This window comes from Sander lucioperca, chromosome 22 (assembly GCF_008315115.2).
Source record: "Sander lucioperca isolate FBNREF2018 chromosome 22, SLUC_FBN_1.2, whole genome shotgun sequence".
Taxonomy (NCBI): domain Eukaryota; kingdom Metazoa; phylum Chordata; class Actinopteri; order Perciformes; family Percidae; genus Sander; species Sander lucioperca.
The window spans coordinates 28,075,730-28,090,295 of NC_050194.1; the positions used below are offsets into that span (position 1 = coordinate 28,075,730).

The 14,566-nt window shown below is 41.5% G+C and overlaps 1 protein-coding gene across 1 annotated transcript in view; it reads right to left on the reverse strand.

Moving 5' to 3' along the window:
- The window catches only part of reep3b (receptor accessory protein 3b), a 50,267-nt gene that overhangs the window by 16,613 nt on the left and 19,088 nt on the right, over positions 1–14,566 (reverse strand). Inside the window, exons 2-5 of the mRNA XM_035997330.1 lie at positions 11,799–11,871; positions 4,648–4,724; positions 2,289–2,409; positions 2,047–2,160 (exon numbers count right to left, since the gene is read on the reverse strand). Coding sequence (XP_035853223.1) covers positions 2,047–2,160; positions 2,289–2,409; positions 4,648–4,724; positions 11,799–11,871 — 385 coding nt within the window. The remainder of the gene's footprint in view (positions 1–2,046; positions 2,161–2,288; positions 2,410–4,647; positions 4,725–11,798; positions 11,872–14,566) is intronic.

Consider the following 14,566-nt stretch of genomic DNA (forward strand, 5'->3'; position numbering starts at 1 on the left):
ACCGAAGAGGAAAAGTGCTTTGGTGTTGCTTTAATGTTAGCCTACTATAAAGCAAAGGTAAGTGTCTGTCAACAACCCGTAGCTCCTATGGCGCCATTTTGATGCTAACAAGCACTCACCCGCCGTTAGCATCCCCTTGACTGCCATTCACTTTGACAGAGAATAACTTTACATCTGAAGCGTTTAAAGACTATTTGTCCATTGTTTATTTCTAAAGAAACACGACAATGTATAAAAGGCTCCATTACCTTGTATCTCACGTTATGGCTCCATAGCAGACGTTTTTATAAAAATAGGCTAACGATTGTGTCATAACCACGCGACTTACTGTCGCATAGTAGAGAAATTACCGTATAGTACAGGAGAAGCTCTCAGGCAGTTTGGACTTCCATTAGCTGTTTAAGTTTAATTACTAATGTTAACTAGCATTTTAGTGATCAATAATTAGCCTGTGTCTATGTTATCTCCTTACATATACCTCCGCTCTCCGTCTCTGCTAGATTGGGAATGATTGAGATTTCTCTTGGCACAGCTACCAGAAGACTTCCAACTTTCAGACAGGTTGCTCACGTCACATCTACGTCTTCAAGCTCAGTTGGAGGCTGCTCAGTAATGCTCAGCGCTCACTGGAAAAGTGCTTCTAATATCCTTCACTGGTCTCCGTCCAGAGACACGGGATCTGTTGGTCCATTCTATATACTGTCTATGCTATAAAGGTGCTGGTTGACAAGTAGCTAATGGTAATGCTTAGTTTATAACGTTAGCTAATTCTTGGTGGGTAACATAAGATTACGATATCGTTCAACACGCTCAGTTATTTTTAGTATGATTGTTTTGACCACGGTTAACAACTCTGGGCTAACCCATGAATTCATCAGTAATGTTAACTGTACAGATAGACGACTAATCTAATGGTAATTTAGCCAGCTAGCACACCCCTGTCTGTCTGCCACACTCTCCCAGTCAGCACTTAACTCCGGTGCTAAGGACGCTAACACAGTGTTTACTGAACCTTCGGGAAACAGACCCAGGCACCCGAGTCAGAACAGCGGCCATTCGTAATGTTACACCCCCTTTGCATTTAGCCGTCGTTTTGGATCTGGATGGGAAGGATAACTCTGGGAGTTGGAAGGGGTGTGTCGCGATTCTGCCTTCTCACACCGCGACACAGGTTCATGGATCTGAGTGTCACGATTTCGGTTTCATATCGCATTTCGTTACAGCCCTAGCCGTTTGTGACCCTCCCACACTGCCGGACTACCCTGCGGCAAATTGCCAGATCGCTGTTTCCCTGTCTGAACGCAGCTTTAGACAGGAGCTCAATAGGGATTATCTGACACACTCAGGTATTCACACAATGCTGATAAAAACCAGTTCACACACGCTCATTCATACTGACTTTGTAGTGAGTGGGAGCTGTAGGACAGCAAGGTACTTTAAAAACACACTCACAGTGGATACATTTGCATGAGCACAATGTTTCTCATCTTCAAGTTAAGATTTTATTCAGGATTCGCTGTAGCGTGTAATGCAACTCTGCTGCATTCTTTTACACACCACTGTCCACTTTTACACAAACAATATTACTGTCCGTTTTCCCATACAAGTGGTTTAGCAAGCCAAGTGAGTACATTCCTTGCCAACAGGTTGAATTTAGCAAAACAATCTGCTGGATTGCTTTGCTGCATCAAACAGGTAGATAACACTGTTGCATCTAAGCAAAGGGAGCTAAAGGTACAACAGTTTCTTACAAAGTCAGATAGGAAAGAGAATCAAGAACAATACTTATCCTCCTAGTTAAAGACCAAGGTGTTAGGGAGAGGGAACAGGAAGCCGTGGGATTTGTGGAACATTTGTCTTAATTTAATGAACTGCCACGAGAGGCAGATATACTGTAAGGTACAAACTGCCTCAGCCATGCTATTGTGAATTTTTGGTGAATACAGAAGGGCATCTTAAGTAAATCAAAGATGAAAATAAAAAAGGAAAAAGTAGCACATTTAAACAAATATCAAACCAAATAGAGTAGAAGCCAGAGACACTTGCCTTGACAGCTGCAGTGACAGCGGCGGTGGCTGCAATGCTCAATCCCTGCTTGCCAAAGTTGACCATGGTCTCGTAGCTCCTCTCTTTGGCATGCACAATATACTCATCTATTTCCTGCAGGGAGACAACATCAATAACTTTTCTAGTAGACAGTTTAATCAGAGTACAAAGTGGTGAGGCTATAATATTCTCAACAACAATTACATGGATGAATGGATGGATGGATGGGTGGATGATCTTACCCTCTCTCTAGAGGACAGCAGAGGGTGCAGACACTTCCTGTAAATAAGACTTGCTCCTCTGGTGTAGGGGGACAGAAGCCAGATCACAAAGGCTATCTTCAGCTCGTAGTACAGAGGAAACCTGGACACACACACACACACACACACACACACACACACACACACACACACACACACACACACACACACACACACACGTATATGTATGTATACCTTTTTGAAAATCTTTTGACATCATTTTCCTACACATTCATTCACTGGGGTCTCCGCTTTTTAAAAACGCACAATGTGGACGAGAACATGAGTTACAACACAGAGCGTAAAGATGCAAGGGCAAAACATACAGATTTATTATCTAAAAAAGGATCACAATGACGCTTCGGGCCAGCATATTGGTTGTGCAACTCTTGCATAAAAGTTTCTTTCACCTTCAAATGGTGTTTCCAATTCCCACAGTGCTAGCTTCTGTGATTGAGGTTAGGGTTTAGGGTGCCTCCACACAACAGATACAATGGTGAGTGCAGTACAGAACATATTGTCACTCCCACTCAGGACATCTCAACAACTCCACATTGCACCACAGGGCACTTTTGAGTAGAGGTGTTCTTTGAATTCAATTCACAATGAATGGCATTCTGCCGCATTGCCAGTGTTTGAGTCTGAATGTGTGAATGGCACAATAGGTTAGGTTACAGTTAGGAGTCTCACAGATGAGTGGTGGGGTTGGTTTCAGGTTAACTTGTAAATGGTGAAGCGGCCCCAAATTATTTATTAAACTTCTTCCCCCAGGTCAGAGAGGCTCACAGGCACAACACCAGGTCCATTGTAGCAAATCTGACGCTGGTAAGAATCAGCTGGGTGAAAATTATTTCAGATATCTGGGTTCCTATGATTGGAACATGCCATAAACCCAGTCACGTTTAAGGCACACTGAAACACTGGCTTTAAGATAATATACCCCTGTAAAGACAGTTGTTTAGGCAGAGTAAAATTTAGTGCCTGTTGATGCCCAATGTGAATATTTTCTGTTTCAAATGACTTACATCAATGACTACATGGAACATCACAGTTTGTGAAATACAGTGGACACGCAAGAAAAAACCTCAAACCAAAGACTCACTCCTGAAGTGTATATTAAGACTCTGACACACCAACCAGACGGCCGACCGTCAGCAGAAAAGGCAGTCGGACTGATCAGTTGTCTCCCCGAGGTCAAAAAAGTGTCTCGGAACACACCGAAGCGACGCCGACTTGAGCGTACGTTCTGTGCGTGCGTGAGACATAATACGTCAGCAGGCGGTGCTAATCTGTATTGTCGCCCAAAAAATGAAAAACGGAGATGACGGAACATCTCTCTCTAGACCTAGTAAACACAAAGCACGCTGCCGTCAGTCATTGTTTTCATCAGAGTGTGTTGATAGTAGTCAGGAAGGATCGTTGTTGTCAGTACTCGCTGAACGGAAGAAAATACGATGGCTAGTAATAAGAAGATACTGGTGTTGTCAGTTCCGGTTTTCTCGTGCACTGATTCGCTAGTCAAGGGCTAGCACTCATCAGATTGGTCACTGAGTCCGACTGCCCACTGGCCGATTCAACAAGTCAAATCGGCCAAAATGAAGGCCGACGGCTCCTCCGACTAGAGTTGGGCATCGAGAACCGATTCCTACTTGGAATCGTTTAAAAAAAATCACGATTCCAGTAATTTAGAGGATTTGGTTTCAAATCTGATCATGGGTTCCAAATTTAACATGCGCAAGTTTTGGTTTCCGTAGCGGCCAGGCGCTTGTTGTGTTGCAGCCATGGAGCACTGTAAGCAGTGCTCTAGTGGGGCTTTATTTTACGTTGAAAAAGCCCGGTAAAACTGCAACCCACCATTGAATCAAAATAAAACTTTCCTCTTATTTGTGAAATAAGCATGTGACCCGTTTCAACTCCAGCCCTCAAAGAATTGGAATCGAGAATCGATAAGAACTGGAATCGAAAGGAAGAATCGCAATTGGAATCAGAATCGTTAAAATCCAAACGATATCCCAACCCTACCTCCGACTGACGACAGCACGGAACACACCAAACTGACTCAGGTCACCGACCTCGCCAGACTGTCCGGCGGCCGATAATCGGGTTGGTGTGTCAGCACCTTTATGAGAAGCCCCAGGTTAGGGGTTCATACCTGTGTTCCCGAACTTTCTTCCATCAGTCATTCTCATTAATAAAAGGCCTTTCTAATTACATTAGCTACCACTGAAATTCATATATCAACATAAATAATATCAGCAAAGGAATTTCCACTGGTGATAGAACTGTCATTCTACCATCACCAAGATATGACCATATGTGTGTTTATTTGTGTGAAACTCACCATGCCAGTGTCAGGTCGGTGATGGTCTCCACCACAGTGTAGAGGGCAAACACAATCCAGTACATCATCCATCGCACCTACACAGACACACAAAAACAGAGAGAACACTGAACAATAGAGCACCACACTTCCATGACTGCGTCTCTCTCTCTCCTCTATGTACGTGAAGGAGAATAAATTAGGACTTCCACTGTACTTATACCTTTATTCATCACAAACCAAAATCCTTACAAAACATACACCTCAGAAACACTATATTAGGCTGGCATTAGGCCCACACCTTTTTAAATGAAACTACAAAATGTTCATGTTTCTCACCCATTTGTGGAAATTATAGATTCAGACCAAGGAGGCATGATATGAGATTCAAACACTGGCTGCATGAAGAACTAAGTAAAAGAAAAGACCTAAATAATGAAGGTTTCAACAATTACTAAGTAAATATGTCCCTCCTAGGAAGTACATATTTAAGTACTTATAAAATTAGGAGTTTTATACATTCACAAATTAAAACTACGTTGGAACCCTCACTGGCTACCATTAAACAACTCACAGTAAACCATTTACCTAAAAGAGATTTTTTAGCGTTTTAAAATCGAGCTCTGTGTCATGGCAGTGTGGGCAGTGTGTTTAGACGGTGTGTGTCTACCCTCCGTGGCTGCAGTGCACGGAGGGAAGCCACACACCATTCATCTAAACACACTGCCCACACAAATATGACACAGAGCTGGATTGTAACAGGGGAGACACTTTGTTTCTCTCACTATGACTCTAGAGTCGCTATTCGCTCCGGAGCTAATCGCCGTCACTCTCTCACTTCTCCCTCGCTCTATCACCCACTCCCCACACACACACACACACACACACATGCCGGCTCGACGCACACACCAGCGCACAAGTATAAACATCAGGCCACTTATGTAGGCTACAGAGAAAGCTCTGCGTGGAGCCTCCGCAGAACTGTAAAACAGGCTTAACCCCCGCTCAAAGCAACCAGAGCTGACCAGTAACTGAACGTGTCCGTATGCGTCCGCATATTTACTGTATGAAACTTGGTAAGAGTTACACAATTTGAGGTTTATATGGTATTATTCTTCTCTTCTTTCTTTCTCCTTTTATCCTGCACCTCTTTCCCTCTCAGGCCAGTAGTAGTGAAACAGAGGTTTAAGAGTTTTTCTCTATTTGCTTTTATGCTTTCTGCCGTCCTCCCTGCACTCTCGCTCCCTCCGTCCCTCTTTAAGGGCTTTCCAGGCTCTTCTGTCTGGATTTCCATATCAAAGCCAGCGGTAGACGGTGGCAGGCAGGCAGACAGTCACATGGCAGGCTGTGGTATTAGCCAGACCCGGCTGCTGCCGCATGACTGAACACACACTGACACTAGCTAATGAAATGTTAGTGTGTGTGTGTGTGTGTGTGTGTGTGTGTGTGTGTGTGTGTGTGTGTGTGTGGATGGATGGATGGATGAATGAGGGAGTAAATTCTGTGTTGAGAGAGGGAGAACAAGTGAGAGACACACAAAACACAGACACACACATTTACCTGTCTCACAAGCACAAACTCTCAAAATCACAAACGCCTGCAGTCTGATTCACATTACTGCTGGACTGCTTAATTGGTGACCTCATAGTGAACTCCCTAAACACACACACACACACACACACACACACACACACACACACACACACAGAATGATAAATGTAAAGAGGAGAGATAGTGAAACAGAGCCAGTGAGATGGAGAGGACATCTAATTTATGTTTCAATCCACTTGTGCCTCCACCGCTTCTGTCTCTCTTCTACCTCTCCCTTTCATCTTCCACTTCATACACCCTTCTGTTTCTCTCTCTGTCTCTTAGAGCATTTTTTTCTCTTTCCCTCCCTCCTTCATCTCATCAGTAGGGAGGACATTAAGACGTGACCTCAGTGAAATATACAGCAGCCATTTTGCCTTCCTGAGGCAATAGCAGACATTTATTGGCCCAGTCTGTGAATAACTGCCTTCCATTAAAACAGAAAAAAAACACCTGACATCAGCTCTTAACAGCCACACTGGTAAAGCTGAACTTGGGAGACAAAGCATGAAGACAGAGCTGGGCAGCAGTGGGGAGTGACCAATACTTGCTCCACCCCACCTGCCAAAACGTTTAATTTAGTGCACGGATTTTCAACGTTTTTTTAAGCCAAGGACCCCTTAACTGAAAGCGAGACGGTGCAGGGACCCCCTACTACATATATTGTATAAAATTAAGTTGCATATTAAAGTTGGCCTACAATACGGTGAAGGAAGGCCTAAAGCCTATACACATACATTGTTTATGCATAGAATAGTAAGCTATTCAAATTATTGTTGGCATGATTTTATGAATCATCATGTTTTAATGTTAAACATATGGCACAGTGAATCCTTATGATTAACTGTATCTGTGGATGGCTACCTTAGTGACTACCTTGCCTATAGGCCAGGAAGCCTATCATCAATGTTTGTTTGTTTTTAACCAAAAATAGGCTGATTTATATTTGCTAATAATATGTTCGATTCATGTTAAGACATTTTACTTTTTTGAAAAACTTTCAAAAAACTACCAATAATTTGTTGGACCCCCTGCAGTAACTCTGAGGAACCACTGTTGAAGATCTCTGATTTAGTGAAAAAAAACTGAAATATTTGAAATGAGTAAATACTGTTAATGTTGGTTTTTCTTTTGATGTGAACTTAATGAGTAAAATGTAACTATGGATTTCAATTTAATTGCAAAAAGGGCTGCAATTATTTTCATAATCGATTAATCAGCCGAATATTTTCTCGTTTAATCGATTAATAGTTTTGTCTATAACATGTCACAAAACACTGAAAAATACTCATTACAATTTCCCAAGAGAAAATAATTGACTACTTGTTTCACGTCTACTACAAGATTTCTGAATGGGTGCAAAGTAAATAGGAGTAGAAAAGGTTTTCTGCATTAAAACAAAGCAGCCAATTAAGATACATATCAAATAACAAGGAAACCCATGGTGGCTTGTGTTTGTGTCTATATGGATCATAGACATGTATTAAATCACTCCATCGGTGGTGACAGTGTCAAGAGAGTCATGTCTTGCCCACCACTCTGCTGATTTACACTGAAAGCCTCCCAGTCGCTCAAAGGACATAATCCCTCCCTTTCCTGGTAGACTTTTTATTTGAAACATATGTAGGAAGTTTTGAGTCTCACTGACAGTAGCTTAACAGCGATTGCAAAAAAAATGAAGAAAAAATAAAAAAATAAAAAAGGCATTGAAATAGTTTGTGAAAGAAATTTGCATTTCTGTTAAAAAAAAGTTAAGAAAGTGTTCTTGGCAGAGAGGTGAGTATGACATGAAAATGTGTGCTGTGGAAATGGACATTATACTGAACTGATCTATGGGAGTACACGTAATCCCGTACAGTAAATTGAGAATTCACAATTTATTGCAATTAGCTTCCAGAAATGTCATAAACATTTGTTCTGTTCATCTTTGCTGGTCCATCACTTTCGTTATCGCATTTACTTGAGTTGCGAGTTTCATCAGGACAGTTTTGATACAGGCTAACTTTTTGTTGAATCGGTGTGAAGATAACGTTGTCAGTAGGTAATAACGGTTACAAACAGGCTTGGTATTAAACAACACGCTAACGTGCTAACGGATTTTGTAGCTGGTTGAACAAGAGAATATTCAGTTAAAACCGATCAGTGATGCTGTTTTGCCCTCATTGTCGTCTGTGAAGTTTGCCGCAATTGATGTAATGTAGCATTACATGTGAAGTGAGCAAAGCGTCAAAAAAATAGCCTTTTAAATCTACAGATCTCCATTTCCAGATTTGGTAAGAGAAATGGTTAGGTCATTTACCTATACCAACCCAACTGCTTTATGCAACAAAGAAGTGGACCTGAGAATCAGTACTAGCAGAGATCAAGCGACAGAAGCAGACAGTGAGGAGGACAAAGAGAAGGCTGAGAGCAGAATCACAGCTTACTGCGTCTGAACCTGTGAGCCGGTGTGTTAACTCTGTGTGTGTGAATGTGTTACTAACACAGTGGACTGGGATTTCACTCTCACTGACATTACTTACATCAGCCAAGTTCACCAAGAAAACACCTCCAAGCCCTTACATCTATATGCTTGTATAGGTTCACATCAAAACCTGAGTTCAAATGGAAATGCATGCTAAGACACAATTTACATTCTGCAATTCCAATGATTTTGAAAAGTAAACCCAATCTCTTCAAACTCTGACATATAACTGTTAACATATATCATGGAATCGGAGGGCTTCCAGCCGGGAATTCAAAACACAAATTAAAAAAATAATTCTATTAAAGTGCTCATTTTACGCTTTTTGGCTTTTTCCCTTTCCTTTATTGTGTTATATATATATATATATATATATATATATATATATATATATATATATATATATATATATATATATATATATATCTTTTTTGTGCATGTTATAGGTTTACAAAGTTGAAAAAGCCCAAAGTCCACCCCAAAGGGACTTACCATCTCCAACAGAAAACTCTGTTCACCAACTGCTCCAAACAGCTCTATTGTAGTCCAGCCTTTACTTCAGAGACAACCGCACGTAGTACTGTCGGGCTCGGGTCGGGTATCCATCCTCTAAATCAGTGGTTCCCAACCTTTTTTCCTTGGCGCCCCCCCTACTTGTGTCTAAGAAAAGCTGAGCCCCCCCCCTCCGAAACCGAAGTTGAGGTAACTCTCGAGATAGAGCCTTACTTTCTTTTTTGATACAGAGGAGTTATCAGCACTTTTATGTTTCTCCGCCATGTTTCATTCATAAAATAGTGATGCCGTGGCGGCAGGAAAAACGAGGATGATAGCAGCTAGCAGCTGACCTGATGACAGCAAGGGTCCCAGGTTAAGAGGTCCCGGAGGTTTGGCCTACTAAGTAGCCTGCCTACAAGTTTAAGCAAGAACAAAAATATATAGTTTTTATACAGACTTTTGTATACATTATATATTTATGTGCAAATATTTTTTTTTTTACCTCAACCTCAAACCAGATAAAGACTTGCGCCCCCCCTGTGATCTTTGCCGCCCCCCTTAGGGGTCCCCGGACCCCAGGTTGGGAACCACTGCTCTAGATGACACTAGCATGCTTGTCAGGGCCCGCCCTACTCTGCTTCTGACTGGCTAGTAGTCCTTACCTAGGTACTGTCAGGGAACGCCCTCATACTCTGTTTCTGACTGGCTAGTAGTCCTTACCTAGGTACTGTCAGGGCACGCCCTCATACTCTGTTTCTGACTGGCTAGTAGTCCTTACCTAGGTACTGTCAGGGCACGCCCTCATACTCTGCTTCTGACTGGCTAGTAGTCCTTACCTAGCTACTGTCAGGACACGCCCTCATACTCTGCTTCTGACTGGCTAGTAGTGCTTACCTAGCTACTGTCAGGACACGCCCTCATACTCTGCTTCTGACTGGCTAGTAGTCCTTACCTAGGTACTGTCAGGGCACGCCCTCATACTCTGCTTCTGACTGGCTAGTAGTCCTTACCTAGCTACTGTCAGGACACGCCCTCATACTCTGCTTCTGACTGGCTAGTAGTCCTTACCTAGGTACTGAGCATGTGTGACTCCCAACAAAGATGGAACAGAAGTGAGAGGTCTCACTCTGTAGCTAAAACAGAGAGCTCAACACACAGGGTGAAAAGAGGAGCTGCAGCAATGTGCAGTACAACAAAAATATGGTGTTTTTTGAAAATGAAACCATGTAAACCTATTCTGATATAACCTCTAAATACAATTATGAACCTGAAAATGAGCATAATATGAGGTCTTTAATAATTATTCCACTATTATTATGTATCTGAAGAAGATACAGGAATACAGTCCGACCCTCTGCTGCTGAGGTCTGAAAGATTGGTCCAAAATACACTAAAAACCTAGCTGTACAATCAAATCCAATGCTCTGATTTGCATTAAACAGATATTTATCTTTACAAAATTGAACACTTTCTTTGACAAAGTGATTGTTGATTTTGTCATCAACATAAAACTTTATATCAGACATTAACAAAAGCACCAACTATATTTTCCTTTTATAATGGTATTTACTAGGGCTGTCAAAATGAACATGTTAATAGAGGCATTCTACATTAAAAACTAGTACTAGCTGCCTGGAAAGTACTGAACATCACAGACCAATGATTTATAACTGTATCTTCAGGAGTTACAAATTCTTCATTTGAAGGCAATCATTTGATTGTTTAATTTGCACATAGTTTAAGAACACGGTTGCACACATGAATCTTGGCAGCTGCAAGAGACGGAGATGCCTATCAAAGCTGTTTGGTTTGTATGGATGATCAACAACAACAGAAATGCAGGACACATGCCACTTCCACATGCTGGAGCTTGTACACTGTTTGGGCATGGTTAACATACACACACACACACACGCGCAAACATTTAATGTAGCAGACAGGCAGTGTCAACAAGTTACTGGCCAACTTCTCAAGTGCTGAATCTAACATGATTACATGCACATTGACAGCTTCTGCTTTGGTTCAAATAAATGCAAAACTATCTGCACAAAAGAGGTGGGTGGCAAACATAGGCATATATAAATCAAAAGGCAGGATAAAGCAGTATCTTCTCAAATGCAGACCAGCTTATTTAAATAGAGAAATAAAGTGTGTACTGGAGGTTTATTATGGCATGTGACAAAGTATAGCACAACAAATGTGTTCTGGTTATTTTTAAGTTGAAATTGTGCTTGCAGAGAAACTGAACATTTGGTCACTGTGTTTTCCTTGCGTAATGAGACCAATGGATTTATTTTTGAAGCTAATGAGCCATTCTATGCAGTTACAATATCATATAGTGTACTCTGTGACTCCTTAGCAGAAGAAAAGTGAATGGTCATAGTTGTATTCAGTTTAGTCTGGATCAACAAAAGTACATTTCCAGTATAGAGCCTGACACGTACGGCTTTGCCTACTCTCTCAGGTGATCGCACTCATCCAAAACAGGACAGGAGTTTATGAATCTCATTTTATGTTCTGCCTGACCTGTTTTTTATTTTGTTCAAATAAGAACGAACTAAGTAGAATCATACAAAAATTAAGGAGGTCGTCCATACATGCTGAGTGGTGCTCATGTACTTACATATTCCTTGACATTTTTTGTCTTGACAGCTTTGTAAGAGTAGTATGCAGGATACAGAGTCCCAAAAAGCAGCCTGCAGGGAGAGAGAAGACAACATGAAGCGTATAAGTTTTACTACAATCACATGTTAAATAAACCCAAATCAACTACCCATTTACTATTTCTTGCAAACTTGGAAACAGAAACACACTGCTGAAGTGTTCTCATTGTGACAACATTGACATGCCTGCCTGCCACTTAATGTGTCATTGTTTTCCCAAAGAGGATTTGGATATACTAATGCAAATAGCCATACACGTAGGGCAAGGCAAGGTAACTTTATTTCTATAGTAAAGAAATAAAGTTTACATAAAACATTAAAGAGCAAGAGTTTAAAAAAATAGAAAAACAGGCTAAAATAGAATAAGATACAAATGAAGAGGTGAATTATACAGAAGAGAAGACACTTGAGATTGTGGCGAAAACTTTCACAGTGCTCGATTTTCATTTTGTGACTTTCGATTGAATAAAAGACCGAAAGTCCCAGTCATATTTCGTCATTAGAGTTTTCTTTAAAATAGTGTTAAAATCTCGTCTCGTTCTCATGAACCCAATCTCGTGTATCATCTCATGAGCTGCGGGTCTCGTCACACCCCTACTTATCAATAAATTTGCTTGGTTTACATTAACGTAGTTTAAAAACTACAGTTTGTCTCCACCTTTACTGTCCGGTTTTTACACTCCCAACAGTCCCCACACACTTGTGAAGGGGATTTTACACTCCAAACAAAATGGCAGTACAGCAAAATCCAAAGTGTACAAAGGCTTACATACAAAATTGTGGTTTTACAGTTAAAAGCCATCACCCGTTCCTGCAGAACAATCTGGGGATTTATTTATAACCTATCATGATCCAGTGTTGGGTTCTGACCCAGAGTCTGAAAACCACTGGAACACAAGACAATGACTCAATGTTTCCGCTGTAATCTTCTGCAGCGGCAGCGGTTAGGGGTAATGTGGGGTTTGGTTCCATGTCTGGTCCAGTGCAGGTTTCAGCACTACCTCAACATACTGCACTCTTCTTTTGTTCTTTTGCACTAAGATACACAGTATTTTCTATGTACAAATGTTTATTGTTTGCATGTTAGGGTCTTTAGAATGTGGCGTTTTTGCAATGCACTGCTGAAGAAATTGTAGTTTCTGTAAGTGGTGCCGTTTTGTCTGCCCAGTGCTGCTAACTGCACAGGCACTCTTTTTTGTATGGGAAACATGTAATGCATTACTGTATTTGGTATCAGTAAATTATACATAAGAGCTATGAGACATTGAAAGCTTAGAACAATAGGAACATAAGACTCAAACAGCTTATGTCAGAATACCGAGAAGAAGCAGCAGCAGAGCAGTGGAGTTGCCTCACTGGGTAGGGGTAATGTCATGTTCAAAGCAGTTAAGCCAGCTGGTTAGCAGCACACATAGGTCAAAACGTTTTGCATGTCATTTGGGCAGACAATGCAGTCCTTGTTAGAGCTGTTACACACCAACCAGACGGCCGACCGTCGGCAGAAAAGGCAGCGTGACTGATCAGTCAGGTCCCCGAGGTCCAAAACAAGGCGGCGCCGACTTGAGCGTACGCTCTGCTCGTGCGCGAAACGTAAAACGTCTCCATAGCAGCAGGCAGCGCTTCTCTGTATTGTTTCCCAGAAAATGAAAACCAGCAGCTGATTTTTTCTCCGGAAATTCACAGCCAGACTGTCATGGCGGCTTGTTCAGAATACGATCTCATATTGTACTAAAATAGTTCACCGAAACATGTTTCTGAAAACATTTTAAGAAAATAAGAAAATTTAAGAAATAGGCCGTGCAGTTGCTGAATCTGTCTTCATTTCAGATCAACAAAGGTCAGTTTAAAAGATTTATCAGATTTTGAGAGGCTCATCCGCTTGCCATTTCTGGGTGAGTCCTGACTGCCCTGTCTCCGACTGAACATGTCGGGTCGGCCAAAATAAAGGCCGACGGCTCCTCCGACTGACGACACGGAACACACCGAACAGACTCGAGTCACCGACCTCACCAGACTGTCCGACGGTCGATTATCGGGTTGGTGTGTCAGGGCCCTTAAACAACCATGATCACAGGTGAAAAACCTTGGAAGGGCTACTTTAAGATTACGTATGTGTGTCTTGGAGAGACCAATGCATTTACACCTTTTTCAACATGTGGCTAAAAATGTGTCTTGAACAATTTTGTCTTGTAGTCTTGAGGGCTAATTAAATATAATGCAACTATAAATGGTAACGAATTAAATCTCTATGAAGCTGCATTGACGTGTTGTCGTTTTTTTTGGCAATTTGGGGGCAGCAGAAAAAAACTGTACAATACTATACAACACTGACCTTATGAAGTTGTTATGGCAAACATGTTAGTTTCCTATTTACACATCCAGCAGTTACAGACTACAGAGCAACACTGACAGTTGACATTGACATTAGGAGTTGTGTCTGTGTGCACAAAATTAATATGTCCATTATTCTCTCTGGTTTTGGTCTCCACCAACTCCTGAGGGAAATATCTGTCTCTTTAGCTGCTAAATGCTCCACTATGGTCACCAGCTAGTCTCTAGCTGCTGTTTGATACTGAGCGTACTGTACAGGGTTTGTCAGAGTTTTTTCACTAAAAACAGCAACCGGCAAATGTTCAGTCTTAGCTGTGAAATGGAACCAAAACAGGGAAGCTGCATGCTTGAAAACATTTCAATAAACTGAAAGATCCTAAAAAGCTCTGAGCTGAGA